Below are 24,680 nucleotides of genomic sequence, written 5' to 3'. Positions count from 1 at the left end.
TAAAATAATACCTCGTGATAGGGCCGTAAAACGGCCCTTTCCTACATGGGGGCAATCGCCGCCTGAAGGACTCGTCTACCTAGGCTGGCGTCCGCCGAAGCGTAGGTATGCACCTGATAATGCTTGGTAAAAATGTGCAGACTCGACCAGGTAGCCGCCTGGCACACCTGCTGAGCCGTAGCCTGGTGTCGTAATGCCCAGGACGCACCCACGGCTCTGGTAGAATGGGCCTTCAGCCCTGAGGGAACCGGAAGCCCAGCAGAACGGTAGGCTTCAAGAATTGGTTCCTTGATCCACCGAGCCAGGGTGGATTTGGAAGCTTGCAACCCTTTACGCTGACCAGCGACAAGGACAAAGAGTGCATCCGAGCGGCGCAGGGGCGCCGTGCGGGAAATGTAGATTCTGAGTGCTCTCACCAGATCCAACAAATGCAAATCTCTTTCACATTGATGAACTGGATGAGGACACAAAGAAGGTAAGGAGATATCCTGATTGAGATGAAAGGGGGATACCACCTTAGGGAGAAACTCCGGAATCGGGCGCAGAACCACCTTGTCCTGGTGAAACACCAGGAAGGGAGATTTGCATGACAGCGCTGCTAGCTCAGACACTCTCCGAAGAGACGTGACCGCTACTAGAAAGGCCACTTTCTGTGAAAGGCGAGAAAGGGAAACATCCCTCATAGGCTCGAAAGGCGGCTTCTGGAGAGCAATTAGAACCCTGTTCAGATCCCAGGGCTCTAACGGCCGCTTGTAAGGAGGGACGATATGACAAACCCCTTGCAGGAACGTGCGTACCTGTGGGAGTCTGGCCAGGCGCTTCTGAAAAAATACAGATAGCGCAGAGACTTGTCCTTTAAGGGAGCCGAGCGACAAACCTTTTTCCAACCCGGATTGCAGGAAGGAGAGAAAAGTAGGCAATGCAAATGGCCAGGGAGAAACTTCCTGATCAGAGCACCAAGCTAAGAATATCTTCCACGTCCTGTGGTAGATCTTGGCAGAGGTTGGTTTCCTAGCCTGTCTCATGGTGGCAATGACCTCTTGAGATAATCCTGAAGACGCTAGGATCCAGGACTCAATGGCCACACAGTCAGATTCAGGGCCGCAGAATTCAGATGGAAAAACGGCCCTTGAGACAGCAAGTCTGGCCGGTCCGGTAGTGCCCACGGTTGTCCTACCGTGAGATGCCACAGATCCGGGTACCACGACCTCCTTGGCCAGTCTGGAGCGACGAGGATGGCGCGGCGGCAGTCGGACCTGATCTTGCGTAGCACTCTGGGCAACAGCGCCAGAGGTGGAAACACATAAGGGAGCCGGAACTGCGACCAATCTTGAACTAAGGCGTCCGCCGCCAGAGCTCTGTGATCGTGAGACCGTGCCATGAAAGCTGGGACCTTGTTGTTGTGCCGGGACGCCATTAGGTCGACGTCCGGCATTCCCCAGCGGCGACAGATCTCCTGAAACACGTCCGGGTGAAGAGACCATTCCCCTGCGTCCATACCCTGGCGACTGAGGAAGTCTGCTTCCCAGTTTTCTACGCCCGGGATGTGAACTGCGGATATGGTGGATGCCGTGTCTTCCACCCACGTCAGAATCCGCCGGACTTCCTGGAAGGCTTGCCGACTGCGTGTCCCCCCTTGGTGGTTGATGTATGCCACCGCTGTGGAGTTGTCCGACTGAATTCGGATCTGCTTGCCTTCCAGCCACTGCTGGAAGGCTTGTAGGGCAAAATACACTGCTCTGATTTCCAGAACATTGATCTGAAGGGTGGACTCCTGCTGAGTCCACGTGCCTTGAGCCCTGTGGTGGAGAAAAACTGCTCCCCACCCTGATAGACTCGCGTCTGTCGTGACCATCGCCCAGGATGGGGGTAGGAAGGACTTTCCTTTTGACAATGAGGTGGGAAGAAGCCACCACCGAAGAGATTCCTTGGCCGCCTGAGAAAGGGAGACGTTCCTGTCGAGGGACGTCGACTTCCCGTCCCATTGGCGGAGAATGTCTTATTGTAGTGGACGCAGATGAAACTGCGCGAAAGGGACTGCCTCCATTGCTGCTACCATCTTCCCTAGGAAGTGCATGAGGCGTCTCAAGGGGTGCGACTGGCTTGAAGGAGAGATTGCACCCCTGTCTGAAGTGAACGCTGTTTGTCCAGCGGAAGTTTCACTATCGCTGAGAGAGTATGAAACTCCATGCCAAGATATGTTAGCGATTGGGTCGGGGTCAGAATTGACTTTGAAAAGTTGATGATCCACCCGAAACTCTGGAGAGTCTCCAGCGCAACGTTCAGGCTGTGTTGGCATGCCTCTTGAGAGGGTGCCTTGACAAGTAGATCGTCCAAGTAAGGGATCACAGAGTGACCCTGAGAGTGCAGGACTGCTACTACTGCTGCCATGACCTTGGTGAAGACCCGTGGGGCTGTCGCCAGACCGAAAGGCAGGGCTACGAACTGAAGGTGTTCGTCTCCTATAACGAATCGTAGAAAACGCTGGTGCTCTGGAGCAATCGGCACGTGGAGATAAGCATCCTTGATGTCTATTGATGCTAGGAAATCTCCTTGAGACATTGAGGCGATGACGGAGCGGAGGGATTCCATCCGGAACCGCCTGGTTTTCACATGCTTGTTGAGCAGTTTTAGGTCCAGAACAGGACGGAAAGACCCGTCCTTTTTTGGCACCACAAACAAATTGGAGTAAAAACCGTGACCTTGCTCCTGAAGAGGAACAGGGATCACCACTCCTTCTGCCTTTAGAGAGCACCCGCCTGCAGAAGAGCACCGGCTCGGTCGGGAGGTGGAGAAGTTCTGAAGAATCGAGTCGGAGGACGAGAACTGAACTCTATCCTGTACCCGTGAGACAGAATGTCTCTCACCCGACGGTCTTTGACCTGTGGCAGCCAAATGTCCCCAAAGCGGGAGAGCCTGCCACCGACCGAGGATGCGGAGAGAGGAGGCCGAAAGTCATGAGGAAGCCGCCTTGGTAGCGGTTCCTCCGGCCGCCTTCTTTGGGCGTGACTGAGCCCGCCAAGAATCTGAACTCCTCTGATCCTTTTGAGTCCTTTTGGGCGAGGAGAATTGGGACCTGCCCGAGCCTCGAAAGGACCGAAACCTCGACTGTCCCCTCCTCTGTTGGGGTTTGTTAGGTTTGGGCTGGGGTAAGGAAGAATCCTTACCCTTGGACTGTTTAATGATTTCATCCAATCTCTCACCAAACAGTCTGTCACCAGAAAATGGCAAACTGGTTAAGCACTTTTTGGAAGCAGAATCTGCCTTCCATTCCCTTAACCACAAGGCTCTGCGTAAAACCACAGAGTTGGCGGACGCCACTGCCGTACGGCTCGTAGAGTCCAGGACAGCATTAATAGCGTAAGACGCAAATGCAGACATTTGAGAGGTTAAGGACGCTACTTGCGGAACAGATGTACGTGTGACAGTGTCAATCTGCGCAAGACCAGCTGAAATAGCTTGGAGTGCCCATACGGCTGCGAATGCCGGAGCAAACGACGCGCCGATAGCTTCATAGATGGATTTCAACCAGAGCTCCATCTGTCTGTCAGTGGCATCTTTAAGTGAAGCCCCATCGTCCACTGCAACTATGGATCTAGTCGCAAGCCTGGAGATTGGAGGATCCACCTTTGGACACCGGGTCCAGCTCTTGGCCACGTCAGGGGGAAAGGGATAACGTGTATCCTTAAGACGTTTGGAGAAACGCTTATCTGGATAAGCGTGGTGTTTCTGAACTGCTTCTCTGAAGTCAGAGTGGTCAAGAAAAGTACTCAATTTACGCTTGGGATACCTGAAATGGAATTTCTCCTGCTGTGAAGCTGACTCCTCCACTGGAGGAGCTGAGGGAGAAATATCTAACATTCCATTGATGGACGCTATAAGATCATTCACTATGGCGTCACCATCAGGTGTATCCAGATTGAGAGCGGTCTCAGGATCAGAATCCTGATCAGCTACGTCTGCCTCATCATACAGAGAGTCCTCCTGCTGGGACCCTGACCAGTGTGATGAAGTCGAGGGCCGCTCCCAGCGAGCTCGCTTAGGCTGTCTGGGACTGTCGTCCGTGTCAGAGCCTTCACCCTGGGATGCATGGGACCCCCCCGGAGCACGGATTTGTTCCAAATGAGGGGGGCCAGGGAGCATTGAATCAACAGTGCCCATGGTCTGAGTTACCGGTCTGGACTGCAAAGTCCTCCGTCCCTGCCACCTGGACAGTGTTCACAGGTGGTTCTCCTTGGGCCACCTCTAGCAGAGACCCTGGCTGAGCAAGTGCTACAGGGGAGCATTGCACACAATGGGGGTCAGTGAAATCTGCCGGTAGAACAGCCTCACATGCAGTACAAGCAGCAAAGAAAGCCTGTGCCTTGGCACCCTTGCTTTTTGCGGACGACATGCTGTTGTCTAGCCATCTAGGAGGGTATATAGCCAAGAATAGCGACCGTACAGTGCAATGTATAGCATACAAGCATAAAGTACAAATGAACACTTCGGCATTAGTGGGGTCAGCACTTCAGGTGCTGCTTACCGCCCGCTCAAAAGCGGGTGTGTGGTCGCCAGAATCCTGTGACTGGGTGTCCCAGAGCTTGTCTCTCTTCTCCAGCTCAGACTGCACACAGGAATGGCTGCCGGCGTCCTGTGGAGAGGGGCGGGCCGTGGGCGTGCCCCAGACAAAGTGCGGGAAACTGTCGTCCCACTGTGTCCAGTGAGGGGGCTGGAGTATGCTAAGCAGACTCCAGCCCTCGGCGCTGACGTTCTGTACAGCGTCCCGCCCCTCCCCTGACTGGCAGGCCTGGGGGCGGGAACGAAACGAAACTAGGCCGCAAAGCCGGGGACTCGAGTAATAAGCGCGGCCGTCCTATGTGCACGGCCAGCGCGGAAGTCCCCGGCGCACCACAAGTCCCAGCCGCGCCGCAGTGTAAAAACAGCCAGCAGCGGCCGGCGCGGCAGTTCCCAATACATTAACTCACTCAGCAAAGCTGCAGTGAGTAATAGCACAAGCGCTCCGCGCTGTTGTCCCCGGCGCACTAACACACCCAGCAATGCTGGTGTGTGTGTGCGCGATTTGTACGGGGACACAGAGTACCTTAATGTAGCAGGGCCCTGTCCCTGACGATACTCAGCTCCATATCCAGCAGGTTCTCCGGGTCTGTGGATGGAGCACGGTCTCAGTGCCTGGAGACCGGTAAGATCCCACTTCACCCAGAGCCCTGAGGGGGATGGGGAAGGAAAGCAGCATGTGGGCTCCAGCCTCCGTACCCGCAATGGGTACCTCAACCTTAACAAACACCGCCGACAAAAGTGGGGTGAGAAGGGAGCATGCTGGGGGCCCTAGTATGGGCCCTCTTTTCTTCCATCCGACATAGTCAGCAGCTGCTGCTGACTAAAACAGTGGAGCTATGCGTGGATGTCTGACCTCCTTCGCACAAAGCATGAAAACTGAGGAGCCCGTGATCCCACGGGGGGTGTATAGGCAGAAGGGGAGGGGCCTTACACTTTTAAGTGTAATACTTTGTGTGGCCTCCGGAGGCAGTAGCTATACACCCAATTGTCTGGGTCTCCCAATAGAGCGACAAAGAAAGTACGTTTTTTCTGCTCTGCAGCAACTTTTATATGGTGTGTATATTTATTGCATTAGGAAAATATAGTCACATGTTAAACTATGCATGCATAAGATGTATCTAATTTAATATATATTAATGTCCTAAGAGGAGGACAAAATAGTTACAACTAAGCAATGTTTTGCTCAGGCAGAGCAGTACATTTTATACCTTTGAAGAAGTTCTTCCCTTGGCAAAACTTTGAAATCTGCTTCGTTAAGGCGAACCTGCACAAAGCCAAATGCACAGTATTGAGCTCAATTGTAAGAGAAAAAGAAAACCTCTAGGATAAAACGGACAAAACAGCATTTTACACTAACCTTTTTCAGAAGTGGTTCTTCGTTGGTCATTGTGACCTAAGGAAAGAAAAAAAAAAAAAAAAAAAAAGATTTTACATTGCTTATTCATTTAATTCAAATAAAAGACAAAAAAAAAAACCAACAAAAAACACAAACTACTACACTCAAATTCAGTAGGCAAAGAAATAACCTAGAAGGGCAAAGACCAGGAATATCATCTGCATGGATTTTCAAGAATCACAGCCTGTTCATCTCGCAGAAGTAAATTGTATCCCCTCTGCTGCAAGAAAGTAAAGGCCTGTTTCCAGAATGCTAATAGAAGTGAAAGGAGACAGCTGCACACGTTTGGCCACCTGTCCCTTCAATCTTCTCCTGGCCACTAGCCTGCCCAGTCACCACAAACACTGAGCCCCCTCATGAGACAGACAGGTGTAGATCCCAGAACTAAGGCCCACACATATCAGGCACTCAGGACATATGATGTAAATAATTCAGAACAAACATCTTCAAATGCATGCAATCTATTTTATTTCTATAGTTCACATAAGGTAATGTTATAAAGTTTCACCACAACCAGATTCCTTGAGAACACTATCACAGCTGGGCACGTACACCTTCACCTGCATGAGGTTGAACAATCAAAAGCAGGGAAACAGGAATAATGAATTTGCCCCCATCGCTTAACTTCTTTGCAGCTTTGTAAAGTTACAGCAGAGACACATTATGAATCATTACAAACTCTTCCAGATCTCATTTGAAAAAGTGCTGTCAGCTCTCACTCCCCCACACTGACTGCTGGGAGGCGAGGTCTGGAAGGGTTTGCAATCATACATAACGCAGTTTAAAAACCAATGAGGGAGGGTGAGAATGGATAACAGATTAATAAAAGGAACCTGTCACCACTTCTTCAGCCTATAAGCTGCAGCCACCACCACTGGGTTCTTATATACAGCATTCTAACATACTGTATACAAGAGCACAGGCCGCTGTGTAGAACATAAAAATGACTTTATAATACTCACCTAGAAGGTCGCTCCGGTGCACACCAGTCAGATGAGTGGTGCCGTTCTCCGGACCGACATCTCCCCTTTCGGCCACCTTGGTCTTCCTTATTCTGAAGCCGCGGTGCATGATTCGTCGGCATTGAGGTACTGCGAAGGTGGACTCTGATCTGGCCTCCTCAGGGCAGATCAAAGTATTGTAGCAGGACTGGCGAGTGTGTATGACGTAGACGCGTCATGCACCGCGGCTTCAGAATAAGGAAGACCAAGATGACCAAAAGGGGGGGGGGGGTTGCCGGTACCAGAGAACGGTGCCACCCATCCGACTGGTGGGCACCGGAGCGACCTTCTAGGTGAGTATTATAAAGTGTTTATGTTCTGCTCAGCAGCCTGGGCTCTTATATACAGCATGTTAGAATGCTGTATATAAGAGCCTGGTGGTGGCGGCTGCAGCTTATAGGCCAAAAAAGTGGTGACAGGTTCCCTTTAACTGGACACAATCTGCTAGGGTTTCTGCTTGAAGTGGGAAGGAGGAAGGGTGGGGCACCAGGTGGTCTTAGTCCCCCCTCAAAACAGTAACCATGGCATCTGCAAGGAGTTTAAATGCACTGTGTTGGCGTGGGTTTCCTTTGGGTTCTCCAGTTTCCTCCCACACACTAGAGACATACCGATAGGGAATTTAGATTATGAGCCCCAATGGGGACAGTTATTATAATGTATGTAAACCGCAACGGATGACACTGTGTAAGCAAAGCTTAATAAATGATAATGAAAGGAACATCATTCATCAGCCCTTGGATGGGCTTATGATTATTTAATGCACATCATGGTTATTGTCTGAGGGCTAAAGATCATGGGGTGGATGATTACTGCACATTACCATGGTTATTGTCTTTGACTTAATGGCAGGAGGCAGTGCGGTAGGCAAAGACATAGGATGGGTCACAACTTGAAATTATTGTTATTATACTATGCTAATACCCAAGGGTGGGGTATATGGATGACTACGACAATAACTACAGGGTACTTCTACAAAGCAGTGAAGAAACCATATGTTATTTATTGCTGGGAGCTAGTATACACAGACAGTGAATATAAAAGTCTACATACCCCTGAAAATCATACCAAGAAGAATACTACATCGTGGATAGATATATAATAATAGAATTACTTCTATGTAACGAAACTCACTGTACAAAAAATAATTATATCCCCCCCAAACACCTTACACTACATAATGAAAAATACATTTAGCTTGTTAGTTTGTAACCTGAAGTCTTTATGGAAGGTAAAATAAAAAGAAGTAAAATAATGTGGTTGAAAATGCACACCCATAAAATAATACTTTGTTGAAGTACCCTTATCTGTAACTTGCTCCTCTCAGGGATATGTCTTTTCTCCCTCCACACGCTGAAAGATTAAAGTGAACACCAAACCAGGTGCAGTTAGTCAGGACCTGTGGTGCTGGAATTTAGCCCTGTCCTACTGAACATCCCCAGCCTACAGCAAGATTTTGGGAAAAACATAGGGCCCTTCACTAATCAATACACTACAGTAGGTAATAAAGGAGTTGCCTCCTCAAGTCCTTACTGACATCCACAGTACATTAAAAGGGTGGTTCACCCATATTTTTTATTGTCTAGTTCGATATTGTATTGAGAAACAATGTTTCTGTCAAATGCCTTGTGTTGGCAATAGTGCCTGTGAGAGGCGCTATTGTAGACCGAGACAGCTGTTCCCCGCTCCAGTGACGTCACATCCGTGCAGCCGGCTGCATTCTTCCAGACTCACTGAGCTGTGAGCAGCGTTTCACCGCTGTCACAGGCCATCTGCTCCCTGCTTCCTCACAGCACAGCGTGTCAGGTCTCCTGCTTTCAGCGTTCTGCTGTGAGGAAGGAGGGAGCAGATGGCCTGTGACAGCGGTGTACCACCGCACAAAGCCCAGTGAGTCTGGAAGAATGCAGCCGGCTGCACAGATGTGACGTTTGCGGCACTTGACGTTATGTCACTGGAGCAGGGAACAGAAGTCTGCAATAGCGCCTCTCACAGGCACTATTGCCAACACAAGGCATTTGACAGAAACATTGTTTCTCAATATAATATCGATCTAGACCAGTGTTTCTCAACTCCAGTCCTCAGGACCCACCAACAGATCATGTTTTCAGGTTTTCCTCAATGTTAGACAGGGAATAATTCCATCACCTGTGCAACATTAAGGAAATCCTGAAAACCTGATTGAGGAAAACCTGAAAACATGATCTGTTGGTGGGTCTTGAGGACTGGAGTTGAGAAACACTGATCTAGACAATAAAAAATATGGGTGAACCACCCTTTAATGGCACAAGTCGGTTTGTAAGTGTATAGAGCTGGCTCATGATGAAAGCCTGTCCCATGCCTGGCAAACAATGGCTGTGATACAGCCAACACCTGCCTCTAACAGCTGCTAGTAGACTATTAGCCAGAGGGGGTTGTAGAAAACCACTGTGGCTTTCAAGCTCATGGTGGAAGGGCTTCAAAGGAGACCGAGATTTTTACTATAATGCAACATTACTGAGGTATTGCCATGTATAATAAAAGTGATCAGATGATGGTAGGTTCAAGTCCCCTAAACGTGCCAATACAGTAAAAAGCTTTGAAAATAAAAATATTCTGAAAGAAGCTTTCCAAATATCATTTTTACCCCAAAAGCGTAAATAGTTAAAAATAAGCCCTCACACAGTTATCAACTGAAAAATGAAAATGTCACAGGCCTTGAAAAATGTCGACAATCAAAGAAAATTCAGTCACAAGTTTCAGATTTTTGTAATTTGGTGAAAAATGTCAATTTTGGCATTGCAACAATTATCCTGATGAGAATAAAACTGCCACGTCATTTTTACCACACAATGTTCTTAAAATCAGGTATTCAGAGCACAGTTGGGGACTCTACTAACTCTACAGTGATCATGACAAGGTGACACTCGACCGTCACAAGTTTAACCCTGTCATTTTTGAAACGGCGGTTTCAGTCACTAGTTATTCTCGCCCCTGAATGCCTGCCTGTCACCCCCCCCATCCCCTGTCCTTCCTCCATCTGTAATAACAGAAAAGGGGGAGGAAGGACAGGCAGGCATTCAGGGGCGAAAATAACTAGCAAAACCAGACTATTAGATATTCTGTTGCACCTCTCATCAAATAACAGTGTATTGCACAAAATTTGCATGCCTATATTTCAAAGTATACATCCGATCTCACAACTAAAGGTATGTATATTATCAGCATGATAGCACCACTATAGCACTGGCTTTACTTTACATAGGAAAATCCTGATGGTTGGTCCTCTTTAATTTGCTGCAGGAGTCACGTGACTGATCAGCACTCCCTCATTGTAGGGCTAGTGAAACTGTGGGGACCCTTTAAAATTTTAGGACTAGCATAGATGTAAACATTTTTGCAGTCAAATTTTACTATATACATAATCAACAAATCTATATAGACTGACAACAATGATTAATTTGAAAGATCCTGTTTTCGACAATATTCAGATGGGCTGGCTAAATATCCATTATAGAGGTGCTAACTTTTGGAATGTTAAAAGACAATCACATAAATTAACTAGTATTTTAAATAGGTTGCTTTTAATATTTTGGATCTGCTGAGAACCAATTGATTATTACAGAGCAGAAATCACAATTGTATAGGCATCAAAGCTGAAGGCTCCCTGCATCCCTCACTAGGTCAAAGTGCGAGCAGAGTGTTATCTAGCAATCTGTATGCTGGGACCGCTTAAGGCTATGTGCGCATGTAGCGTTTGTCCCTGCAGAAATGTCTGCAGCGATTTGAACAGCACATGTGCACTTCAAATCGCTGCAGAAAGAGTCCGTAATGAAAAAAAAAAAACAAAAAAAACAAACCTTGATTTCATGCGCTCTGAGTGCAGCCCCTCCCATAGACAGAGCGGGGGCTGCATGCAGAGCGCACGGAATAAGTGACATTTCACTTCTTAGAATGCGCGCTTCGGGCAACAGCCGAAGCGCTGCGCTCTAATACGCCACGTGCGCACGTCTCCTGCATAATCTTCATAGATTATGAGGGGGACGCAGGACGCATGCAGTTACGCTGCGGTGCAGATCGCAGCGTAACTGCATGCACATAGCCTTAGATCACGGAATATTAATGGCTGTTCTACTGATGAAAAGGTACCCTAAATGCCTAAAGGCCCAGTCACGCTAAACAACTTACCAGCGATCCCAACACCGATACAACCTGATAGGGATCGCTGGTAAGATGTTACACTAAGGCTATGTGCGCACGTTGCGTAAAAACATGCAGTTACGCTGCGCTTTGTAGCGCAGCGTAACTGCATGCGTCCTGCGGCCCCTGCACAGTCTATGGAGATTGTGCAGGGGCCGTGCGCACGTGGCGTCTAAGAGCGCAGCGCTTCGGCTACTGCCGAAGCGCTGCGCAAAAAGAAGTGACATGTCACTTCTTTCCTGCACTTTGCCGGCAGCTCCTGCTCTGTCTATGGCAGGAGCTGCAGGCAGAGCGCATGGAATCGGCGCTCACTACGGACATTTCTGCAGCGATCTAAAGCGCACATGTGCTCTTCAGATCGCTGCAGAAATTTCTGCAGGGCTTGTACGCAACGTGCGCACATAGCCTAAGCGACGCTCCAGCGATCCCACCAGCAACCTGACCTGGCAGGGATCGCTGGAGCTTCGCTACACATGGAAGCATGCTGCGCTTGGTAACTAAGGTAAATATCGGGTAACCAACCACACTGGCTCCCTGCACACCTAGCCACAGTACACATCGGGTTAATGACCCGATGTGTAGTCTGGCTATGTGTGCAAGGAGCAGGAGCCGGCACTGACAGCTGAGAGCGGCGGACGCTGGTAACGAAGGTAAATATCGCGTAACCAAGGTAAGGGCTTCTTTGTTACCCGCTGTTTACCGTGGTTACCAGCGTCCGCAGAAGCCGGCTCCTGCTGCCTGCACATTTAGTTGTTGCTCTATCGCTGTCACACACAGCGATGTGTGCTTCACAGCGGGACAACAACTAAAAAATGGTCCAGGACATTCAGCAACAACCAACGACCTCACAGCAGGGGCCAGGTTGTTGCTGGATGTCACACACAGCAACATCGCTAGCAAGTAGTGCCTCAGCAGCGATGTTGCTTAGTGTGACGGTACCTTAAGGCTCTACTTAACAACAAGCTGAATATACAACTTTTGATTACAAAACAAGTTGTAACTCAAAATCAATACAAAAACAAGTGATACAAAGATAGGCCTCATTCAGAAATCTTGTTTTTTCAATTGTAGCGCAAGTTCTACCGTGTTTTTCACCAAGATAAGGTCATGTGCACACGTAAATTTGGTGGCAGAAATAGCTGCCCTTCTGGCAGCAAAAACACGTTTCTTCAGCGATTTGAAGCTGTTAATACTTTTTTTTTCCTCATTGCTTTCAATGGTGAAAATGCAGCCACAAAAGTAGAAAGAATGGACATGCATATTTTTTTCTGCAACCAATCTGCAAGGAAAAAAAATCCTGAATGTATCATTGACTTTGCTGGCTTAAGGATTTCCTTGCAAATTTGTGACAAAAACAAATAAAAACACACTGTGCCTACAGCCTAAGGGTACGACTTCTATGGGTCTGCTCACATGTCTGAACAGGGTAGTCGGCCAAAAAACATATGTCCAATTTTCAAAATTGCCAAAACAAGTCTGTGGGGCCATGAAAAAATAATTAAAGGGATCCTGTCACCAGTTTTTTCCTTATTAAACCAAAAATATCACCTTCTGCAGCTCCTGGGCTGCATTCTAGGAAGGTGCACCTTGTTGCTGCCCCCCTTGCAGACCCCTAAAAGAACTTTATAAAATCTTACTGCTTCCTATGCAAATGAGTTTGGTTGGCCAGATGCGCGGGCTCTAATTCGGCTCCTGTCCCCCTCCTGACGCTCGCCGTCCCCAGTCATGATTTACATGGATGATGCCGCCCCACGCTGCTGGAGTCTCGTGCAGGCGCATTTCGCTATGCCCCTGTCGTGGGGCTGAGCATAAAGGTGATGTAGTTGCGCAAACGCAAGATTATGGGTGGGTACGAGGAAGACGCTGGTGAGGTCATACACAGCGCCGCCCATAATGCCGCGCACTTTCTTCCTCTCGTCCGCTGCCTGTCTCTGCATACACCGCACTGCAGTCAGATGACAAGCGAGTGCAGTGCGATGTTTCACACACTCCCATAGACTTGTATGCCAAATGCAGCATGCTGCAATACATTTCTCAGGCCGAGGAATCAATCGCAGATGGACACTGCCCGATAGTTTTGCGCTAGTGCAGTCCGATGTTTTATCGGATTGCACTCGACCATGCAAAACGCAAGTGGAACTGAGGCCTTATGCAAGTTTCAGCACTATTCAGCTGTCCATGTCAGTGATTGGATTACCTAAATCCTTGGCTTTTGAAATGCAGATAGCAGCACATCACTAGGTGTCTGCCCCTGCCGATATCGCTGAATGAAACGGTCAGCTCAGCTTGTGAGAGTCAGAATTGGGATTCACTCCAAAATGTCCACACCAATCACTAGGAGCCCAGTGACAATTTCCTATAATTTTGTCTGATTTCTATTCTGGAAAAGCAAGCATTGTATTTAAAGCGGACTTTATACGCTACAATAATCGCTAGCAATTTCTAGCGATGTCGGGCGTGTAAGTACCCGCCCCCGTCGCACATGCTATATCGTGTGATCGCTGCCGCAGCGAACATTATTGCTACGGCAGCGTCACATGCACTTACCTGGTCGTCGTCGTCGCTGTGACTGCCGAACAATCCCTCCCTCAAGGGGGAGGGACGTTCGGCATCACCGCGATATCACTAAGCGGCCGGCCAATCAAAGCGGAGATGAGCAGGACGTAACATTCTGCCCACCTCCTTCCTTCCGCATTGTGGCCAGCGGCAGGTAAGGAGACGGTCCTCGCTCCTGCGGTGTCACACACAGCGATGTGTGCTGCCGCATGAGCGATGAACAACATGGATAAACAACCCTTACCGATTTTTGAGTTTGGGACGACCTCTCCATGGTGAACGATTTTCACCATTTTTGAGGTCGCTTAAGGACGCTGGTAAGTGTCACACGCTGCGATATCGTTAATGACGCCGGATGTGCGTCACTAACAACGTGACTCCGACGATAAAACATTAACGATATCATAGCGTGTAAAGCCCCCTTAAGAGCTAGGATATATGGCGAGGTGAAAAATAAGTGGAAAACCCCTTTAAGATATTTCACCTTTACAATTCTCCATATACAATCTGATCTATTGGTCTTTGACATCTTCCTGACAATGGACATACTGATATCTCCTATTTTGTAGTGTATCCCCGCAAATGGATGTCCTAATGCATTTTGGAGATTATGCAGACATGAGTTAAGGTGGTGTCACACACAGCGACAACGACGTCGCTGCTACGTCACCATTTTCTGTGACGTTGCAGCGACGTCCCGTCGCTGTCGCTGTGTGTGACATCCAGCAACGAGCTGGCCCCTGCTGTGAGGTCGCCGGTCGTTGCTGAATGTCCAGCTTCATTTTTTGGTCGTCACTCTCCCGCTGTGATGCACACATCGCTGTGTGCGACAGCGAGAGAGCGACGAAATGAAGCGAGCAGGGAGCAGGAGCCGGCGTCTGGCAGCTGCGGTAAGCTGTAACCAGCGTAAACATCGGGTAACCAAGGGAAGACCTTTCCCTGGTTACCCGATATTTACCTTCGTTACCAGCCTCCGCCCTTGCTGCCAGCGCCGGCTCCTGCTCTATGCACATGTGGCTGCAGTACACATCGGGTAATTAACCCGATGTATACTGTAGCAATAGAGCAAGGAGCCAGCGCTAAGCAGTGTGCGCGGCTCCCTGCTCTGTGACATGTAGCTGCAGTACACATCGGGTTAATTAACTCGGTGTACTGTACCTAGGAGAGCAAGGAGCCAGCGCTAAGCGCGGCTCCCTGCTCTCTGCACATGTAGCACAGCGACGTTATGATCGCTGCTGCGTCGCTGTGTTTGACAGCTAAGCAGCGGTCATAACAGCGACTTACAAGGTCGCTGTTACGTCACAGAAAATGGTGACGTAACAGCGACGTCGCTGTCGCTTAGTGTGAACCCAGCTTTGTGCCTGCACAAATCAGTACTGGGAGCGTGGTTCAATTGATAGCCAAGCTCCTGACTGTCTAACCCACTAAGTGCCGCTGTCTATCACAATCGTGACATTTAAAAGTTTAAACCCCCATTGTCATCCCCTTGGTGTGATCGTGGAGAGCCAATTAAAGTCATGGCAAAATCAAGTCAAATAATGACCTACAGTGGAATAATAAGGGTTTAAAAGGTGTCACACTGATACAATGCACTGTAATGCATTAGACCAGTGATTATGTAAATAAAAGTCAAAAGTCCGATAGAGGGACTAAGTTTATGGGGGTTTAAAAAAAAAAAAAAAAGTTAAGGAAAAAATCATGCATATTATATTAAAGAAAAAAAACAAACAAAACAATCGTGATTCACTCAGTCAACATTTATCCTGCGCTTTAAGCTGAGCACCTACATTGCTTTTTCTGTCAACCTCTAAAATACATTATTCAGATGAAATCCACAATGGAAGATTCACTATAATAAGGCTAACAGTTATTGTGGACTACGTCTGCCTTTTGATCCGGCAGTGTCCGTCTACGGTCGACCAGTTTTTTGCATCTCAGAAAACAGATGCCAGGTGGTGTTCAGAGTAATTCTGCTGCCTCATAGTGAATGGATCCATCAGGGGTTTCATCTGAATTACGTACATCTGAGATTTAGATTGAAACCCTATTGTAGGTACTCAGAGTACAGCACAGGATAAATGTGAACAGAGTTACGAACAATTCAAAAGACAAAACCCATGCGTTCTTGTTACTGGAAAACATATAGTAAAAATCCACTACCAGCAGACGAATTACCAGTAGGGTGTAATCGTCAAAATGTGGTCAATTGATGGCATTTCTGCTGTTTCTGAACTTGGGGCATTGCAAATGTAGTCTGCAAGCCATTCTTGTGTGTCCAAACAGTATAGTACAGCACATAGGGAATATTGCCACATTCAGGAAAAATGGTTAATTTAATAAAATCGATATTCTTTCCCATTTTCCTTTTAAAAACGAAAATATGGGACTAAAGCAACATTTGAAGTGGTATAGATGTACTGTATTTTTTGTACTTTAACCCCTTAATCTTGGGCAGTAATCTTACGTCTTTAGCTTTCATAGGGTTACTGCCCACGGTCTGCTGCAAGCAGCTTGTAGCAATCGGCGCACATCTCAGCTGATTATTACAGCTGAGACGTGTGCCTGCCAGGCACGAGCAGAACCGTTATCCTCCCGTGCCATTTAACCCCTTAAATGGCACTGTCAATATGTGACAGCGCCATTAGAATGGCACCGGCGGTAAACATTTACTCACCGGCTGATACCGGAAGTCACGTGATCATGTGACTTGCAGTTGTCATGGTAGCACAGTCATGTGATAACTCCTGTAGCTCACATGACTCACTTCCTGCCTCACACAGCCAAGAGCTGGGTGAGACAGCTTAGGAGCATATCAGCTGTTCACAGCTGTGATCAGCAGATATGTCAGAGCGATTAGACAGCTGATCCATATAGCCCACTAGGAGGACTAATAAAATAAGTAAAAAAAAAAAAGTTTTAAAAAAATAAAAAAAAAAATCTAAAAAGTTCAAATCACCCCCCTTTCGCCCCTAAGGTTAAAAAAAAAAAAAACACATTTGGTATCACTGCATTCAGAAATGCCCGATCAAACTATAAAATCATTATAATGATCTGTTAACAGCGTACTCGCGAAAAAAATACCAACACCAAAATTATTTTTTTTGGTTGCCACAAATGTTGCGCTAAATGCAATAACAGGCGATCAAAATGTAGCATCGGCACATAAATGGTACCGTTAAAGTCAGCCTGAGACGCAAAAATAAGCCGTCACTGAGTCATAGATCCTGAAAAATGAGAACACTAAAGGTCACGGAATATGGTGTAAAACGTGCGCCACTTTTTCCAGACAAACTTTTGATTTTTTTTTTATCCCTTAGATAAAAGCAAACCTATACATGTTTGGGGTCTATGAACTCGCAACGACGTCAGACATCACACCAATACATCAGTTTTACCATTTAGTGAACACAGTGAATAAAATCTCAAAATCCATAGTGCTATCGCACTTTTTTTGCAATGTTTCTGCATTTGGATTTTTTCTGCAGTTTTCCAGTACATTATATCGTAAAACTTGTGGTCTCATTCAAAGGTTCAGCACGTTCTGCAAAAAACAAGCCCTCATATGACCATATTGACTGAAAAAAGAAAAAAAAAAAACGTTGCGTCTCAGAAAAAGAATGGCAAAAAAAAAAACAAACAAAACGGAAAGCGAAAAATCGGCCGGTCGTTAAGGGGTTAAGACACGCAGAAAATAGGAAATCCAGTCTCCCTATTAATCAAAACTTCCCTGGTGGTTTAAGGTGGAGTGGTCATTATCAATTCTAATGTACTAGGTTAGAATAGAAAAGTAAAATCAATTGTTAGTGTTTCTCTGCAATATGAGCACGCAGGCGCGCACACAGCTGTTACACGCATGTCAGAGAAGTTACAAAATCCTAAAGGAATCTAAAAAGGACAGATCACTCCTCTCCTAGTGTAACAAATTATGTTGTCCATTTTCTCCATTTGAATAATAAAACTCTGGACTAAAAGATTTTAGTTGAAAAAAACTAAAATAAAAAAAAAATATACGTAATTACTTACCGGTAATGTGTTTTTTCTGAACCCATGACGGCACCACGAGAGAGGGGATCCGCCCTTGAAGGACAGGAAACCTCCAGAATAAAAAGGGGCGGCACCTCTCCCCGCATCAGTTGATTACCGAGCATGACAGGACCTCCGAAACAAGGAACATCGTTAAAACATATCCCGCCACCATAACCACCCAGTGAAGAGGAGCGAAAAAGGAAGCAAACTAGCAACCCCCAAGTGCAGGGAGGGAATGTAAGGGTGCCGTCATGGGTTCAGAAAAAACACATTACCGGTAAGTAATTACGTATTTTTCCAGCACCCATGACGGCACCACGAGAGAATTACTGAGAGGAAGACCTAGGGAGGGACAACAGTTTGCAGAACCCGCCTTCCAAAGGTGATGTCGGTGAACGACTAATCAAGGCGATAGTGATTAAAAAAGGTGGACGGAGAAGACCAGGTTGCCGCCTTACACATCTGCTCGATGGAGACCTCCGACCTTTCCGCCCAGGAAGATGCCATCGCTCACGTGGAGTGTGCCCTCAAACCAGGAGGTACGGCTTCACCCCCGGCAGTGTAAGCAACAGAGATGGCATCCCTGATCCACCTGGCCAAGGTGGATTTAGAAGCCTTAAGCCCCTTCCTACAACCCTGGAAGACTACAAAACAGAGACTTATCCCTCCTCCCTTCCAAGGTGACCAACAGATACCGTTGAAGACAACGCCTAACATCCAGGCAGTGCCATCCCATCTCCTCCGGAGAAGAAGGGTTGGCATAAAAAGAGGGGAGCACTATTTCTTGTGATCTATGGAAGTGGGAATGCACCTTCAGCAAATGGGCAGGGTCAGTTCGTAAAACCACTCGGTCATCAAAAAACTGGGTATACGGAGGAGAAATGGATAAGGCATGAAGGTCACTAACCCTACGGGCAGAAGTGAGGGCGACCAGGAGAATCGTCTTAAGGGACAGATGCTTGAGAGAGATAGAATCTAAGGGCTCAAAGGGGGGCCGTGTTAAAGCTGAAAGGACCAAGTTAAGGTCCCAGGACGGTAGTGGCATGTTGCCCCGAGGCTTAGACCTAGTACAGGACCTAATGAACCTAGACACCCAGGGATCTCCGGCCAGGGCATGGTTATACAAGGCGCTCAGTGCGGAGATTTGCACCTTTAGGGTACTAACCAACAGACCCAGTTCCCAACCCCTCTGGAGGAATTCCAGGACAACCGGGACAGAGGGTGGCTTAGTAGGATCCGCACCCGTAGAGGTCAGGAATTTGGCCCAAATGTGCCCATAAATACGAGTAGTGACAGGCTTTCTGCACTGCATCAAGGTGGAGATCAGACCCTGAGAAAACCCCTTGTTGCCTAACAGTGACCGCTCAAGTGCCAAGACGTCAGGCGCAACCTGGTGTTCTGCGGGTGGAAGGCTGGACCCTGGGATAGGAGATCCGGTAGGTCCGGGAGAACCCACGGATTGGCGATGGACAGATGCGTCAGCCAATAAAACCAAGGTCTCTTTGGCCAAAAGGGTGCTATGAGAATCACGACTGCTTGATCCTCCCGTATCTTCCTGAGCACTGCAGGGAGTAGGATGAGTGGACTGAAGGCATATGCGAGGCGGAAGTCCCATCTGAGCAATAGTGCGTCCACCGAGTGGGGATGATCCCTCGGATCCAGGGAACAGAATCGGGGAACCTTCCTGTTGGTTCGTGTTGCAAAGAGGTCTATCTCGGGAACCCCCCACATCTCCGTTATCCGGTCGAAAACGGACTGATTTAGAGACCATTCGCCTTGGTGAAACTGGGTGCGACTGAGAAAGTCCGCCAAATTGTTCTCCTTCCCTCGGATGTGCACTGCCGACAGGGAGCCCAGATGAGCCTCTACCCGAGACATGATCCTGCTTGTGATGGACATGAGGTGTCTGGAGCGAGTACCCCCCTGGTGGTTGAGATATGCTACTGTCGCTTGGTTGTCCGACAGAACTTTCACATGGCGACCCTGCAACAACGGCAGGAAACGACCTAACGCCTTTTCTACCGCCAGCAATTCCCTTGTATTCGAGGAATTTTGAGCTTCTCCTCCAGACCATCGTCCCTGAATGAACTGAGTGTCCAAGTGTGCACCCCAACCGTAGAGACTGGCGTCGGTGGTTACCACCACGGGCTCCTGTGCCCTCCAAGGCACCCCTCTGCCCAAGTGGACCGGATCTAGCCACCAATAGAAGGACTGCAATGTGCGATGGTCGAGAATGATGAGTCTGTCCAGATGGTCTCCGTGAGCGGTCTGATGCTGCAAGATATTCCACTGCAGGACCCTGGTGTGTGCCTGAGCCCATCGGACGGCCGGGATGGCCGCAGTCAAGGAGCCCAGGAGGGACATCGCACCCCGGAGAGACATGCGCCGGTGCCGCAGAGTCCGGTCTATCTGGGTCTGGAGGGCTTCCACTTTGGAAGGAGGCAACCGACAAAGTTGAGTGTTGGAGTCCCAAGTGAGTCCCAGAAACGGCTGAACCTTGGACGGGAGTAATCTGGACTTGTCCTCGTTGATCAACCAGCCCAACTCCCGTAGGGAAGCTTGCACCTGCCGGAGAAGAGCCGCACAATGGAGAGCTGAGGCGCCCACAATCAAGAAGTCGTCCAGATAAGGAATCAGAAGGACCTCTCTCTGACGCAGATATGCCGACATTTCCGCTATTATCTTTGTAAAAATTCTCGGGGCGATGGCCATACCGAAGGGGAGGGCTTTGTATTGAAAGTGGCAGACCCGACCGTCCATGTGGAGGGCTATTCTGAGGAAGCATTGGAAGAGACAGTGGATTGGGACATGATAATATGCATCGCGCAAGTCTATGACAGCCATGTGACAGTGAGGATACAGATATTTCACGATGGACCGCACGGACTCCATCTTGAAGCTGTCTATTTGAAGGAACCGGTTGAGGGCTTTTAGGTTGATGATTGTGCGATAGGAACCGTCGGGCTTCCCCACCAGAAAGAGGGTGGAATAGAATCCTCCTTGTTCCCTTGCGGGAACTTCCACTAGAACCCCCTTGAAGAGGAGGTGACGGACCTCTGCTTCCAAAAACCAGCTGTTCCGCCGGAGAACGACGCAGAGGGGTAACCAGGAATCGGGGAGGAGGAGGGTGATGGAAGGGGAGCCGGAGGCCGGAGCGTATGAGGCCCAGTATCCATGCACTGGATGAAATCCTTTCCCAAGCCGGAAGGAACTGAGAGAGCCTCCCTCCGACCTGGGAAAGCGAGTCACTTGGACGACTTATTCTGATCTTTTGAGGGGCCCTTGAACATGAACCCCTTTCCCTGATTCTTTCTATCGGACCAGGTATTCCGATCCCGTGGCCGGGTGGGGCGGCGAACTGGCTTCCTCCGAAAGGACCGCCGTGAAGAAGGAAACGATGGAAAGGGAAAGCCGCCTTTCTTGTCGCTAGCTTTTTCCAGGATGTCATCCAGGACCGGCCCGAACAGATATTCACCTTGACAAGGGATATTGCAGAGTTTAGACTTAGTTTGCAGATCCCCCGGCCAGCATTTCAGCCAGAGAGCTCTTCTAGCCGCATTGGAGAGGGACGCTGACTTTGCAGCCAACTTAGTGGAGTCCGCCGAGGTGTCCGCAAGGAAGGCCGCCGCCCCCCGCAATTTGGAGAGGGAGGAAGCAATCTCCTCCTTAGGTGCTCGTGATCTAAACTGGTCTTCCAGTTCGTCAATCCATATAATCAGGGATCTAGCCGTACATGTAGCCGCAATGGCGGGTCTCAGTCCTCCGGCAGAAGCTTCCCAGGTATTCTTTAGGAAGTGATCAGCTTTCTTATCTAACGGGTCTTTCAAGGAGCCCATGTCCTCAAATGGCAAGGCAAACTTTTTAGATGCCTTAGCTACAGCCACATCCAATTTTGGCGCCTTATCCCATGTGGAGCAGGAGGCCTCCTCAAACGGATATTTTCTCTTAAAGGCGCCTGGAAGGGAATGCTTCTTATCAGGTCTCTTCCATTCCCGGGCAATTAAGGCTTGTATTTTATCCACCACCGGGAAGGAACGTCGTTTTTTCTGCTCCATGCCCCCGAACATCCTATCCTGGATAGATTTTTCAGGTTTCTCATCCGGGAGGCCCATGGTGATCCGCACCGCCTTAACTAACTTCTTCATATTTTCGATTGGGAAGCACTGGCGACCCCGAGTCACTATCAGAAGAGGAGCGGGAAGTAGAGCCAGAGGAATCACATTCCCCATCAGATTTATCAGAGTCCTCGTGGGTAGGCGAAGGGGGCCTAGAACCCCCAGCACTCTGCGCTCCAGACAGGGATCGGAGGGAGTCCCTGACCTCTTCCCGTATGAGGGACCGGAGATCGGAGGCAAATCCCGACTGTTCCTCCGACAAAGTCTGCTGAATGCAGCCTTTGCACAGTCTTAGTCCAGGAACCAGAAAGTTCTTTACAGCACAAGGCACATTCCTTATGTCTGGATTTAGATAAACACTTTTTAGGTTTACTGCGATCCTATAAAAAACACAGACAAGACGACCGCCGGTTAGAAGCGGAACTCATGAGTTGCACTCACCCACAGATGCAAGAGGCTATACCGGGTCAGCAGGGACATCATCTGACTTCCCTCCTTTAGAGGGCCGTTTTCTGTCAGGAGAGTCAAGGTCCTTCCGCTTGGAGGACCGGTCATCAGTCACCCCACCCTTGACCACTGAGCCGGTGACACTGTCATCCTTGCCACCCCTCTGCTGCCGCTTCAGAGAGGCAGTATCATGATCAGAGGGAGGTTTTGGGGAGGAGGGAGGCGAAGGTGACGCAGCTGACTGCTTGTCAGCCATGGAAACAGAGCACAGGCACCATAGAGAAGATTGCCGCTCTGATTTTCAAAAGAAACCTTGGCAACTCCGCCCCCTACTTCCGGTGGATGACGACCCATCCGCGCGTCCAATAGGAAAAAGCGCGCTGCGCATGCGCACAGCCCGGACATCCCCTCCGCCACACACAACATGGCGCTCCTTCACCCGGAAGTGCCATAGCATATGCCGCCACGAGGACGCCCCGCAGGGAGCGCAGCAGCAGCCACCCTTATCCCGGCCCCTGGTGCCGGTACGCGTGGTAAGGAGAGGGGGGGGCGGGAGTAGGGAGGGAAGGAGCCCGCGCGCAGACAGGACCCCCGTGGGCACGCTGCGTCGGGAGAGCCCTGCGGCCGACCGGACTTACCTGGTCCCCGCAGGCTCCTGGCGCTCCTATCGGGCGCGCTGCACGCAATCCTGGCCCCCATGGGTCCGCTGCGGCAGCTCCACCGCACCTCGGCCGACCGCAGCAGGACCTGTGCCGCTGCCCGAGTCGGCCGGCCGGGCGCCGGACTTGAATCTTCGGCCCATCAGGACCTTCTTGGATCCAGTGGATCTCTGGAGGCTCCCTGTTCAAGGACAGGAAACCAACTGATGCGGGGAGAGGTGCTGCCCCTTTTTATTCTGGAGGTTTCCTGTCCTTGAAGGGCGGATGCCCTCTCTCGTGGTGCCGTCATGGGTGCTGGAAAAAATATATGTTTGATTTTCTATGCCAAAGTTACCTAAATTCATGGATCACCTGCAGGATTAATAACTCGAGAATTGCAATTTCTAAATTGGGGTCACTAGTGGGGTTTTTTTTCTGCTGGTTTGCCGTATTGAGGCTCTCCAAATGGACATAGCGTCCACAATCTATTACAATAAAAATTGTGAACCAAAGTTCAATTGGAGCTCTCTCTTCTGTTTGCCCAACAGTTTCTGACCACTTAAAAAGTATTGACATACATAATCTTTCATTTTCACAACCCAATATCATAAAATTTTGTGAAGCATATTGTAGTAGTAAAAAGGTCATCACATCCATTAATTAATTGAGGTGTGTAATTTCATAAATGGGGTCACTTTGGGGGGTGTTTCTGATATATTGGAATTTTGGTGGCTCTGGGGATGCCATGTTCCATTTGCAATCTATTCTAGCCAAATTTGGGCTCCAAAAATCAACTAGCGCTTTTCCACTACGGATACCTGTCGTGTACTCAAATTGTAGTTTCTAACCACAAAGCCGTGTGCACACGGTGTGTTTTTTTTCTTGCAGATTTTCAGTACTCTGCAAAGATTCTGATGCCAGCAAAGGCTGAGAATTCTGTGCTGTGCACAAGTTAAAGAAAAAAATATGCAGCATGTCAATTTGTGTTTTTATCATTGGGGGGGGGGGGGGGGAAAGGAAAATATCCACTCTTTCCACAGCGTTTTTTGTTGCCAAAACATGCAGATCTGAGTGCAGAGTGTCAGCAATGTGTGCTTAGAATTAAGGCTATGTGCCCACGCTGCGGAAAATGGGCGGAATTTGCAGCGGATTTTTGGCGGAAATTCCGCGGATTTTTCAAAAATCTGCAGCACAGCTACTCACCAGCCATTTCTATGGCATTTGGGAACTTCTGTGCCCACGCTGCGGAATTTTCCGCAGCGGAAACAATGCGGATTTCCCTGCGGAAAAATCAGCAGCATGTCAATTATTCCTGCGGATTTCTCCGCAGGGTCCCGCATACTTACCTGCCATAGCAGACACCCGAGTCACTTTCTCCGTCCGGTGTACAGCAGCGCCGTGAATCCAGGTACAGGAAGGAAGAGGTGGGCGTGGCCTGCACGAGCTCCGGTCATGTGACAGCCGGAGCTAGTTCAGGCCCGCCCACCTTCTCCTGCAAACGCTGACAGAGTGACCCGGCCGCCGGAAAGCGAGGTAATGCGTGATGGAGGTGAGTATGAACTCCCGATCACTGCAGCACATGTTCTGCATTGAGTATGCAGTGCCGAAGCCATGATACTGTATCCTCAATGCAGAATACCCGCACCATATCCGCAGGACATTCCGCAATAAAACGGCAGCATGTAAACAGACAAAATTATGCTGCGGTTTTCTGGGAGCTCCTGCGGAATGTCCTGCGGATATATCCGCAGGACACTGTCCCCATGGG

The 24,680-nt window shown here is 49.0% G+C and overlaps 1 protein-coding gene across 2 annotated transcripts in view; it reads right to left on the bottom strand.

Annotated features, from left to right (window-relative positions):
* WTAP (WT1 associated protein) overlaps positions 1-24,680 on the bottom strand; it is a 115,661-nt gene that overhangs the window by 68,674 nt on the left and 22,307 nt on the right. For both annotated transcript variants that reach the window (XR_012751611.1, XM_075339579.1), the window contains exons 2-3: positions 5,918-5,953; positions 5,769-5,824 (exon numbers count right to left, since the gene is read on the bottom strand). Coding sequence is in view for 1 of the 2 variants with exons in the window: in XM_075339579.1 (XP_075195694.1) it covers positions 5,769-5,824; positions 5,918-5,947 (86 nt within the window). In the remaining variant the exon portion in view is untranslated. The remainder of the gene's footprint in view (positions 1-5,768; positions 5,825-5,917; positions 5,954-24,680) is intronic.

This window comes from Anomaloglossus baeobatrachus, chromosome 3 (assembly GCF_048569485.1).
Source record: "Anomaloglossus baeobatrachus isolate aAnoBae1 chromosome 3, aAnoBae1.hap1, whole genome shotgun sequence".
NCBI lineage: Eukaryota > Metazoa > Chordata > Amphibia > Anura > Aromobatidae > Anomaloglossus > Anomaloglossus baeobatrachus.
The sequence above is the reverse complement of the archived record's forward strand: the minus strand, read 5'-3'. Positions and strand labels throughout refer to the sequence as shown.